The sequence below is a fragment of the Sapajus apella genome, unplaced genomic scaffold, assembly GCF_009761245.1.
Source record: "Sapajus apella isolate SASKATOON/1434 unplaced genomic scaffold, GSC_monkey_1.0 scaffold58, whole genome shotgun sequence".
In the NCBI taxonomy this organism is placed as follows: Eukaryota; Metazoa; Chordata; class Mammalia; order Primates; family Cebidae; genus Sapajus; species Sapajus apella.
In genome coordinates, this window is record NW_022436998.1 from 11,695,645 (window position 1) to 11,709,069 (window position 13,425).

Genomic DNA, 13,425 nt, shown 5'->3' on the forward strand with positions numbered 1-13,425 from the left:
TTACCTGGCAAGTATGTGAGTACGGAGACTTTTTCAAGCTAGATTTTAGTTTTATTTAGTAATACATTATGGGATCTGAAGGACACTTTTGTAAAGGTTGAAACAAATTTTATACATATTTTCATTTATAACAAAAGAAAAATGCCCCTTTAGCTCTGGTAACTATGACGGTTTCTAAATTAAAAGAGCATTATTTACATTGGAATTGTTCATTGTAACAACAATTTCAAGTATTAGTAATAATGCTGTATAACCATTTTTCTCTAAGCCTTCCCTTTTATACCTGTTTACACTTTCAAATCTAATTATATCCCATTGTCGTTTTAAAGATCGAGCCCCAACTGTTTCATGCTGTGCCTTCTTTCTAATTAAGTATTTGAGACCAATGGGAGTCAGGCTGGGGCTATATCATCTCAAATTTCACAAGCTGACATTCACAGTAAAACTAGATCTTGATGATTTCCCCAACAGCTTTGATGTGAAGGAAAACAAAACAAAACAACACTGAGCTGTGTATATTCCCTCCTTATGCTCCTGGGCGAGAAATCATAGTTAGCAGCAGTTAGTAGCAGCTGATTTCTCGGAGTTTCTGCTACATTGCTAGCAACAACGTAAATCAATACAGGATAAGAACACAAGCCAGTATGTGGTGAGTCATGAAAAACAGATCAGTAGTGATATCAAGTGAAAATGATACAGAAAAACCACATTATCTGGAAAGAAAAATACAATTTTTTAACACTCCTGGTACTGAATAGTTTTAACTATGGCACACAAAGCAAGCAAGCAGCAAATTATAGATAAGGATGACTGTTGCTTTCTTTCCACTATTAACATGCCCGGACTAACAGATTGTAACAGAATGACTATTTGCAGCATTAAACATTGGGGGAGGATGTCCATAATTACATAGCATATTTTGTAACATCATGACAGTTGAATAAAACACAGACATACGTCACAGAAAAGAAGGCCTGGCCATCTTTTTTCATTCTCTAGAGATCAACAGAAGTACCCTTGAATGACAGATGGTTATTAAAATCCCTTTGCAAATAATTCCACAGGTAGCTCATCTAAACTCGGAAAGGCTACAGTAGCTCTCAAAAGAGGGAAATAAATTGCTTCACAGTTGTAATGATTTTCTCTTTATAAATATACTTTCTGAAAAAGTGTAGTGAGACTACTAAATATTTGCAAACTGATTTTAAAGTCCAAAGCTATTAAAATTGCAAGAATTTTATGGAGTATATCTGTCTCATAAATCAGTATCAAAGCCTGAAAAAAAGAAGTCTTAAATGTCTACATAATTCTCACAATATTATATGTGTGTGTGTGTGTGTAAAAATAAAAAATGTTGGTCAAAATCTCTGATATTAAACATGTTCCAATCACTACCCTACTTAAAAAAAAAACCTTATAAACTCCTCAATACATAAAATGTAAGGATTGGTACAAGTAATGCTTTACTTCTCGGGGATAAAATGAAGATGAAACACAAACCCTATTTATTTGTCCCAATTGTTTCCCTCACACACTCGCAAAGGACTCTATTCTGTCACTATTTAACCCTGTTCCCAAAAGTCTCCTCATAATGCTGTTTCAAAAAGAACGAAACTAGGCAAATAAACATTATAGCTGCAGTTTTGTTTTGTCAAATTTGAGAATGAGATGTCTCTGGTGAAAAGAAAGAAAAGGTTAGCCATTTTTAATTTCCAAAATGATCCCTCATTCACTATTCATGTCTCATGTGAACTTCATAATGTCAATGCTGTCCCAAAAGCAAGGCAGAAAAAAAGGGATCCTCTCAGCTTTAATTCAGTAGGGAGGAAAGTTCCTGGAAGATGTGTTTCCTCCCTCTGGAGCACTTCAGTTTTACCAAACATGTATGTTATAATTCTTAATTTATATTCAACAACAATGCTCTCTCCAGCTTTCAGAAATTTTCTTATTTCTCTGATATTTCAACAAATTTCCTTGTTGGCCAGGCGTAGTGGCTCACGTCTGTAAACCCAGCACTTTGGGAGGCCGAGGGGGGTGGATAGTGAGGTCAAGAGTTCAAGACCATCCTGGCCAATATGGTGAAACCCCATCTCTACTAAAAATATAAAAATTAGCTGGGCATGATGGCGCGTACCTGTAGTCCTAGCTACTTGGGAGGCTGAGGCAGTATAATTGCTTGAACCCGGGAGGCGGAGGTGGCAGTGAACTGACATTGCACCACTGCACTCCAGCCTGGTGACATCTCAAAAAAAAAAAAAAAAAAGTTTGGTTGTTGCTATTTTATAGTTTAAAATGAGTAGTCCTCACTTCATTCAAAAGAAACAGGATGTTTTGAAAATGATGTGATCAATCTCTAGAAATTAAAATTATTATTCCTTAATAATAGTAATAATATATGTTGTGGCAGAAGCCTTGCTGAGCATATATATACATCTATCATTTAATTCTCATGGCCCTTAAATGGCCAAACTAAGGCTTAGAGATATTAAGAATTTTTTCCAGGGTCATATAAAACTTTATTCCTAAAAATATGGCACATTTTGTCAATCCTGAAGAATACAGAATAAGCATATATTTATTCACCTATTCAATTATTTAACAAACATTTCCGGGCAGACTAGTAAGTAGCAGGCTAAGAGTCAGACATGGAAATACAAAATGAAATAAATTTTGATTCCTGCCCTCAAAGACCTTACATTCTAGTTTGGAAGAGAGACTATTAAACAATCATACAGCATTAAGATAGATACTTACAGCCTCAGTGGTGACATAGTATCCCTGAAGAATATGAAATTGAAACTATTTCCTTCTAATTAACATTTATAACAGAGTAGAAAACACTTGGCAAGTCTATCCGAATAATGCTTATTCTGTCTTTATGGTATCAACATAAAATAAGGGTAAAAATCAAGCATAATATTTTTAAAAGAATTACACAATATAGTAATTCCAAAAATTTTCATGGAATTGAGCTTTTATTTAGAATTTGTCTAGGTGCCGCCAAATGGCAACTATGCTTATTTAAGGGACACAATTGGCAGCCATGATTCAAAGGCTCAATTCTGATCATGGTTGTACCAAAAGACTGTTGGTGTTTCAAGGAGCAAAACTGAGTCTGATAAACATATACTCAATAACTAAAATGAATATACTCGATATTTCAACTGAATGACTGGCATCCACTTTCTATCTAATGAAAGGCCAACATCAATTATTAAATGCCAAAAATTACTACTGGAAATGTAAAACTAAAAACCTCTTCCAAAGAAATATGAAATGTAAGTCTGGCAAATTTCTTTAAAAGAGCTTCAAAGTGTAAAAACAGAGCTTTTTCTCTTGATAAATACTTTCTATAAGTAATTTATCTTCTTTACAGAACAGACAACAAAGCAAGACAACTTTGTGCACATTGGCGGATGTGCCCTGAATGCCAAGCCAGGCACCACAGTCATTACCACCAAAAGGGAAGTAAGAATTTCACTGTCTATAGGAAGACTCTGAGGTCTGTCCCATGTAGGTGACCAACAGCGTTAATTTTAGTCTCTCATCATTAATGCCATTAAACTCTATGTTAAATTATGTGCTGATGAAAATTTCTTAAAAATGTATGTTGGTATTGTGTTTGCTTACAATCATTAAGTACAGAATATTATCATTTCTATTTCCAGTTCTGTCTTTTCCTTAAGATTATCAGTTTCTTGAGACCAAAACTGGTTATCACGATGACCAGTACATAGTTGGTGCTAAAAACATATATGTTGAATAAAACTGAATACACATTCCTAATTTCAAAGTATATTGCACATGTTAAAATTTACTTTAAAAACAGATAAATTGGCTGGGCGTGGTGGCTCACATCTGTAATCCCGGCACTTTGGGAGGCTGAGGCGGGCGGATCACGGGGTCAAGATATTGAGACCATCCTGGTCAACATGGTAAAACCCCGTCTCTACTAAAAAATACAAAAATTAGCTGGGCATGGTGGCGCGTGCCTGTAGTCCCAGCTACTCGGGAGGCTGAGTCAGAGAAACTGACATATTGCCAGTTTCACATTCACCATCTTCATTGATGGGGTCAAGTCTATGAAATTTTGCCTATCATATATGCCAAAACACAATAAAGCAGTTTCAAAGACATTTTAACACACCTAAGAAAAGGAGCTTCTGAATTAAAGGTCACCACTTTCATGTTAACATTAGCATATTTTGATTCCTTATAGTCACAATAGAGCTTATAAGGCTTGTTCAAATTGAAGCTGAAAAATGTTATGATGCTGTTCACCTTTAATTAAATATACAGCATTAAGAGAAATACTATTTATATTATCAATAGAAAACGAAATTTCTAAATCACTTATAAGATTCAGGTTATTTTATTACTCTTCTAAAATAGTTCATTTAGCTTTTACTTGTATTTTTCTAAAATTGATCAGCCACCAACTTATAATGTGACCCCACTCAAAGAAAAATTTAAATTATTCAGTTCTTAGGATAACAAATAATTAATATTTATAGAATAATCATGTATTAATCAAAGCATTTTATGTTTATCCTATTAATTCTATATAGTATTTCATCACTCCTGCTATAATATTTTAATTAAAAACCTTGTCTTGAAAGATAATTTGGGATATCCCAGAAGAAATAAAATTCTGTATGAAAAAAGAATCTGTTATTTATTTTCTATAAGCAATCTTAAACTTTTTAATTCACCAAAATAAACACATTCGATATAAGTTGTATGCAATATGTTGATCTGGAGTTTGCTAACAAAATAGTCAGATATGCATACGATGGAAAATACATAACTTTAAAACATCTAGATTAAGTGAAGCTTACAAATGGAGACAATTCTTTTCACATATATTTAAAATTGAGATGAATTAGTAAATTTCAGCATTCTAGAAAAACAAAAAGTATATTCCTTATTGCCTAGGTTCATTTGAAAGTGATTTGAAATATGCTGTGTACCTGTGGATGAAATAAGCAAAAGAACATAAAATGTACAAATAAATAGAGTGAAATTCACAGAGACTACTTTGGCTGTTTGTGATTGAGTCATTTGTGAGTTTTAAGGATTTTTCTTAGCACAGTTTAGAATATTAATCAACGCCTTCTACTTACAGGAGGGTCTGCATCCTCGGCATAAACTGTTGTGATAGGTGTACCCTTGACTGCATCTGGAGCCACCATCCCTTTGTATATTCTTTTACTAAATACAGGAGGATAATCATTCATATCCTGTAAAACAGAATTAGGATTTCAGCACTTCAGTTGCAACCAGGTTAGGGATACAGTTACTAGATTGACTCCCACTCTTCATATCACACAACTCATTTGCCACTGTCAGCCTTCCGTCCTCTCAATTCCATTACTCTCACTTCAGACTGGCACCTCGGAGGAGACTGTCAGAGTTCTCATACAATATTAATGTGTGGATATCAACCGAAGGCCATTCCACTGGAACAAAGTCTTTCACCCTCAAAAACATACCTTTTGGAGACTGAAGTGACCCTTGAATTTTTCTCTAGCTTACTTCTAATGGTATGAGGTAAAATTTTAATATTTGTATACAAGTAAGAACAAGTTTCTTAAAAAGCTACATTCTTTGCAGGAGTAAAAGATATATTTTTTAAAGCCCTTTATATGTTTTTGTAGCAATGTAAAGTGTTTTATATGCTTAGTGTAATACTATGATTAGAACATTTCAGATACTAATTATGAAATATCCTTTGCTGCCATTTTACATGATAAAAGAAGATTTTCTCTGCGGTGCACTAAAAAATGGCACTTAAGATGATATATTTATATGCAGAAAACAATGTTAATTTACTGAAAATTTTTGAGAATTTATGTGTATTTTATTTTTCCAATTTGGTTATATATATATACACATATACACATTGTTACTCATGTTGTGTCAAGTTCATTAAATAAACAGTTATCAGTTATTTCCCACTTTTATAACCCAGTGCCAGGCATTGAATATACTGTTGTGACTCAAGAAAAAGATGTCTTTGTCTTTGTGTCACTTAACCGCCATTAAGCTAGTCAAAATACTGATCTGCAAACAGGCTAGTGACTTTGACTAAATTAATCTACTTACTTGTCAGAGCCAAAATAATAAATCAAGTACCCTGAAAGCAACCATTTTTTCTGAATCATCTTATCTTTCATGAAGAATTGTATATTACGTTTTTTCAATAAATAGTGTTATTGATATGGCAGATTTACTTATTTATAATAGTTTAATAATCCTTACACCCCTACAGTGTTTTGGGTAGCATGGGTGAAACATATTTGAACTGAAAGCTAAATTTGTTAGTTATATCTGTTCTTCCTCTCCAAGAAACATTTTTCTCACTTGCTATTGAAAACAAAATTTTTAAAATCTACATGTTCTTTGATATTTGTTCAGACATAACAATTTTCCTATACAGTATTAAGTTGGAAACACATAAATTAATCAATTGTAAACTTCTCCTTTTGCAAAGAAGTCAGAATAATGATCTCTTACTATCAAACAGTGCTTCCTTTTATATTCACCATAGAGTTGGGTTCTGAGTAGTCAACATGAATAAACCTGCATATTCTAATAGGAAGAATTGAACTGTATACAAAAGTGAAAAATAAAAGATAACATTTCTTATGTTTTGGCATATAGTATTCACAATCTCTTATATGAAAAAGATTTTTAAAATAAATTACGGACTTTAGAATCTGAACAAGTAAATGAACCAGGAATCTTTAATAATGAGGACTGTAGGATATTGATCTTTAGGCTCCATGTAGGGGGTAAAGACATAAAACATTAGCATGCAAACTTTTTAATGCTCTTTCCAAGAGTGCCAATTAACTTAATGAGCGGATGTGATAATTAAGGGTGTGGAAATGCTTTAATACCCCTAAATTGATTCCGAAGGTTAGAAAAGGAGACTAACACTGCAATTTTTTCATACATGAGTTTCCAATGAGCTCAATATGTTCTTACATATTTTATTCTTTATTACTCTCAGGGGAAACTTAAAACCGTAATGTCACAAAGTACTTTGTGGAAAATCTGATTCTTTAGAAACAAAAAAATGTATATACTTTTCCAATTATGTCAACATAGCTGTATACAGTTTTTAACACAATGAACTTTTTATTTGCTTGGGAAGTATTCATTGAATTCACTTTCTAATTTGAATGTACAGTGGATTCCCAAACTGATTAGATGCACACCTAAGGCTGTAAGTGACTGTAGCCTATTAAAAGATTGGTTCTCCTCCCTCTTTATTTTCTATTGACAGGATGAAGAATAAATTAATGTAGTTATTGTAGCAGTATTTCTTTTTATGACACGTTGTACATGCTTTGGGGTTATAATATTTTATTGTGGCTAAATATACCACCAGTTGCATATAGCCTTTCCACATTGTATTATTGCAGGAGGAGAAATGTATTGAAATGCAATGTCAACAAGTATAATCAATAGTTCATTATATTTATGCCCAGGGACATCTGAAGAAAAATGTGCATAAATCTGCCTCTGTACAAATGTTCTATTCTGTAAATTAAGGATGTGCTCAGCACTCCAAAACCATGCTCTTTTCTGTTGTCCATTATTCCACTAGAGGGTAGCATTGGCAAAAAGAAATATTTCCTCTTCTGTACTCTAGTTATAAATTGTATCATTAAAACCCATAATGGTTTGTTTCTTTTGGTTAAAATTTTTCTTGGTCTCAACAAAAATTAGTTTCAGTGCTTCAAATGAGTATTTTGAATGTTATGGTTTACAACTTGAAAAACATTATGGTATTTTCTTAAGACAAAGTTTAAAAAATGGCTATACCAATAAAGCTTGGAATTTGTTTCCATATATCAAGCAAATAAAATTAAAATTATACCTGAAGGTATAGGTAGTTAACAGGAGAAAAACTATGTTTTATTTATTTTCTACATTAAATTCTGTAATAATCACAGATACTATTTCTACTTTGGCAGACTACCAAGAAGATTCAAGGAATCTTTTTAATGAGCATGCCAGGAAGATAAGAACTTGTCAATAAGTTTGTAAATTTAATGACAAGTTGAAGTTCCATACACCAAAAAAATAAAGAGAAAAAGATGATAAAATTTTTGATTTTCTGGAATGACAGGCAAAAACTCATAGAACAGAGCTTATTTAGAAGATAAGTAGAAAGTTCTAACTAGTTACAGATTGATCATCTTTTTAAAAATGATGAATATGTAGCCAATGCCAGCCCTTACCATATCAAATCTAATGCATGCCCTATGAGGAGACACAGACAGTGTAAGCCAATGGGCAGAATGACTTCAGTTGTTTCTGTAGCGTGGTCTACCATTAGCATTGTCCTTGCTGAGCTCTATGGCTGCCTTGCCCTTCATAATGCCTTTAGGTTTATGGAACCAATACATGCTTTTACGTGGAAGTGTGTACAGTTGATTGCCTGCCTGTTACCAGTGCTCTTTTCCACTACTGACACTTTAGATTTGCTGTGAAAGTTGCTGTTTCTCGTATTTCTCATATTATTTGCATTCTTCTGTTTTTTTTTCCTCTCTTAAGTTCTGTATTGTCTCCTTGTCTTTACTGACTTATTTACCTTCTTTTATGCTTCTGTATATAGAGTCCTTAAAGGCCACATGTGCAGCTAAACAAAATATTTGATATTTTTACTGCCAAGTTAGGCATATTCACCACAAGCTAACTTAACAGGCCATGGGCCATAGGTGAACATTGGTGGTAGCCTGGCAGTACTCCCCAAGGCTCTACGATAGTCGCATGTGTTAAGGCTCCTTTCTGCTTGTGGAGAAGGACTATTTCTCATAGGTTGAGTACCTAGTCAGTCACACTACAATAGAACATCAAGTAGAATTTATCTAAGGTTTTTGACTCCAGTCCTTGGCTCCCAGAAAGCACCTTTAAACCTGTTCAGGACCTGGGGGATTTTGCCACCCTGAAGCGAAAGACACAGGCCTGGCTGGCTTTGCCACTGCTCATTATAGAGACTCATGGCCTTGAGTCTCTACGTAAGTGGTAGCCAGAGTGGTTAGAGCAGGTCTTAGACAAGACCCAGTGCTTTGCTGGCTTTAGGTACGACCCAGTGCAGTGCTATTGGTGGTGTCTACAGTGGTGCTTGTGTCGCCCCATCCGCAGCTCCAGGTGGCTCCAAACAGAGACACTCTGTATGAGAGAAAGTAAGGGAAAAGAATAAGAGTTTCTGCCTGATAATTAAGAGAATTCTTCCGGATCTTATGCAAGATTATTAAGGTAGTAAGAGTCTGTAAGAACCACAGTGTTACTGGGGCTTGGGCACCTCCTAAAGTAGATACAGCTTGAGCAACACCCAAATCCTTTCAAATGTCTGAAAAGTTTTCGAAGCAACAAATACAAACAAATCCAAGCTGTGAAGGCTACAATAATACCCAATTCTTAAACGCTCAGACACAGACAAACATCCACAAGCATCAGTATCATCCAGGAAAACATGAACTCACCAAATGAACTAAACAAGCCACCAGGAACCGATCCTGGGGAAACAGAGATAGTGACCTTTCAGACAGAATCCCAAACAGAACGTGTTTGGAGAAAACTCAAAAAATTCAAGAAAACAGAGAAGGAATTTAGAATTCTATCAGATACATTTAACAAAGAGATTGAAATAATTTTAAAAATCAAGAAGAAATTCTGGAGTTGAAAAATTCGATTGACACCCTGAAGTGACATCAGAGATTTTTAATAGCAGAACTAACCAAGCAGAAGAAAGAATTAGTGAGCTTGAAAACAGGCCATTTCAAAATAGTCAGAGGAGGCAAAAGAAAGGAAGAACAGAAAACAATAACACATGCCTACAAGATCTAGAAAATAGCCTCAAAGGGGCAAATCTAAGAGTTACTGGCATTAAAGAGGAGACAAAGATAGGAGTAGAAAGTTTATTCAAAGGAATAATAATGAAGAACTTCCCAAACCTAGAGAAAGATATCAATATCCAAGTATAAGTAGATTATAGAACTACCAGCAGATTTTACCCAAAGAATACTATCTCAAGTCATTTAATAATCAAATTCTCAAAGGTCAAGGATGATTACAGGATCCTAAAAGCAATAAGAGAAAAGAAACAAATAACGCACAATGGAGATCTAATACATGCGGCAGCAGGCTTTCCAGCAGAAACCTTACATGGCAGGAGAGAGGGGCATGTTGTATTTAAAGTGCTGAAAGGAAAAAAAAAAAACCCTTTTATTCTAGAAGAGTATATCTGGTTAAAATATCCTTCAAACAGGAAGGAGGAATAAAGACTTCCCCAGACAAACAAAAGCTGAGGGATTTCATCAATGCCAGATCTGTCCTATAAGAAATGCTAAAGAAAATTCTTCAATAAAAAAAGAAAGTTAACGAGTAATAAGAAATTATCTGAAGGTACAAAACTTTCTGGTAGTAGCATGTTCACAGGAAACAGAATAATGTAACACTGTAACTGTGGTATCAAAATATTCTTATAGAAATAGAATAGAATATTTTTAGTCAAATAGACTAAATCATGAAACAATCAAAAATAATAACTACAACTACTTTTCAAGACATAGTAAATAAGGTATAAATAGAAACAACAAAAAGTTAAAAAGCATGGGGATGAAGTGCGGAGGTTTTTTTTATTTTTTTTTTTTTTTTTCCTTGTCTGCTTTTTAATGCAAACAGTGTTTTTATCAGCTTAAAATAATGGGATATAAGATAGTATTTGCAAGCTCAATGATAACCTTAAACCAGAGGTTAACTAAAAACAGAGCTATCATATGATCCAGAAATCTCACTACTAGACATGCCTAAAAGAAAGGAAATCAGTATATGAGAGATATCTGCACACCCATGTTTATTGCAGCACTATTCACAATAGCCAAGATTTGGAAGCAACCTAATTGTCTATTAACAGAATAATGGATAAAGAAAGTGTGGTATAGATACAAAATGGAGTACTATTTAACCATAAAGAAGAATGAGATCCTGTCATGTGCAACAACATAATCAGTGAAGGTTAAATGTATACAAGAGAGGCATTTTCTGGAGTCTCTCAGCAACCAGTGGATGATATTTACTGAGCCATGGGAGAGATTCATTACTACTTAGGTATACTATTTTTAACCCTGGACATGTACATTTTCTTTGTTTTCTCTGGTTTGAATCTTTACCACAAATATGTTACATCTTAGTCCTAAAACTGTAGAATAGAATTAAAGATATTTTGTTCTGCTATCACCAAGTTTGGTAACAAATATAAAAAGCACACTAATTAAGAATTTTAAAATGCAGTATAGAAGGGAACATTTGAAAGACATGCTTCAAAACAACCCCAAGAGAACAATTAGCATGTTGTAAAAAAAATATTAAATCTGACCATATGGTTCACCAAAATTATCATTTATTCAAATTCCCACCTCCACATAAAGGAATAATATGTATGCTGTAAATGAAATGTCCAGAATTTCTGTTTTATTTGACTCTGGGACAACCTCCTGGTCTCTCAAGTATCAGCTTTTCTGATGAAATTAAAAGCAGGACCCTATCAATACTGTCACGGTGGAGCATGGGTTGCATATAACTGCGTCTCAGGTGTCCATGGTTTTACAAATGCTACACTGGTACCAGGCATTGAGTTTTCACGTAGAAAAGCTATCCTCTTAATTCTATTCTATGGGGTGGGAATATTTCTTTCTGGAGATGGAAACTCCTCTGAAAGGTGGAAATCTTAGCTCCATTTTCTAAGACCCACTGTATTTAACCATAACCTCAATACTTGTTACAAGGTGAACTTGATGATATTTCATTTCTCATCCATTCACTCCTCCCTGCCTACTCCTACAAGCTAAGACAGGCAAACATAACCAAGGGTGAATCTAGTCTCCTTTCTTCACAGAAGTGTGTCTCCCTCTCTCCTACTCCCATGCAAACATTCTATCCAAAATTATAATGAGCAAAATGACTTGGGTCATCTGTTTATCTTGGACAAGCTCTTTATACGCCTTATAATGTTGCCTAGTATCATATACCATATACACATTCAACTTTTATGATTCATATTCAGTTTTCAGTGTGCTGTAGAACAGACATTTTCCTTCTGTATATTTTCTATATTATGTTACATCACAGACTCTAAGACCAGGTTTATATTATAACTTAGTTTTTAAGGCTAGATATTACTCTGGATCTTCTAAAATTGTTTAGAATTTTATTTTCATTTTCCAGAGATTTGCTTATATCATCTAATTTACTAGCATCACAGATTCAGTTCTTGTAAATATTTAGTATATCTAGAAACATACAAGAAAAACATCTACAAGTAAAATACACAAGTAAATGTCTAGTATATACAAGAAAAAAACCTTTTTGCGTTAATGTTCTATAAAATCTTTGTGAGAAAAATGTATGCTATTTGTATGATCATCACTGGTTTTGTTTTGGGGTCTTAAAGCTTTACACTAAGAAAGTTGTGTGCAGGTGTCTTGATAAATTATTTTATTCATACTGTGGAAATATTGTTTTTCCAAATAATGCTTGAATTTTCCCATTCTTGCTCCAATTTTAAACAGGTTTGATAGACTAGACATTAAACACTTTATCTTTCATTTTTCCTCCTGTTTACAAAAGAAATTATATGTCTGCCCATTTTGAAAAAAAGAACTTCAATATGCTTTCCTGTTGTGACTTTTTGGGTCCAAGTATCTACTAGCAAATACCATGCAATTCTGTTATCAACAAAATGACTTTTCAGTACTGCAAGTAAACAGACCAAGTACAGATAATTTGAAAAGTTGGTAAAGACATTTGTAGAGAAATGAGAATCATACTCCATTTTTCTTTTCAAATTAAGAAAAAAAAAAAAAAGGATAAAATTGTATGGGCCTCAGTAGTATATGGTAGTATACATTAGAATTTTAAAGTTCTATTTGTGGTAATCTCCACCCTGAGTTATCAGAAAACTGGAAAGCAAGTATCAGTCTACATTTGGGAGAATTTCCTACAAATTTTATTATGCTTAGATCAACTTGGAAAAAATAAAGTGGTTCATATGTCTAGAGTTAAATGTTAAGTTTTGCTTTAAGTGTATAACAAATAGGCAATGACTTTGCATGAGTCAGGAAGCCTTGACCAAAAGAATGGTTTTACTTCTTTAAATAAGATGAAGCGACCGAGACAACACAAATTAGACCAATACTCCTCTCTATGAGGAATAAATTATCTCATTGGCGAGCAATTTCTTTCCAGCTGCTGATGTAGAAGCATTATGTAATATCCCTATACTGAAATAAAGGGATGGTGAGGCAACATACAGAACTTTTAAGAGGATTCAGTTCCAGATACAGAATGAGGGTTATTTCGTGCATATCTTGCTTTGTGAGGTGATGACATAATTTCACTACCCTAACA

The 13,425-nt window shown here is 33.8% G+C and overlaps 1 protein-coding gene across 10 annotated transcripts in view; it reads right to left on the bottom strand.

The window, feature by feature from the left end:
• The window catches only part of PCDH15 (protocadherin related 15), an 819,037-nt gene that overhangs the window by 164,566 nt on the left and 641,046 nt on the right, over nt 1–13,425 (bottom strand). For all 10 annotated transcript variants that reach the window (XM_032245634.1, XM_032245633.1, XM_032245636.1 and 7 more), the window contains one exon: nt 5,124–5,240. In XM_032245634.1, the coding sequence (XP_032101525.1) occupies nt 5,124–5,240 (117 nt within the window). The remainder of the gene's footprint in view (nt 1–5,123; nt 5,241–13,425) is intronic.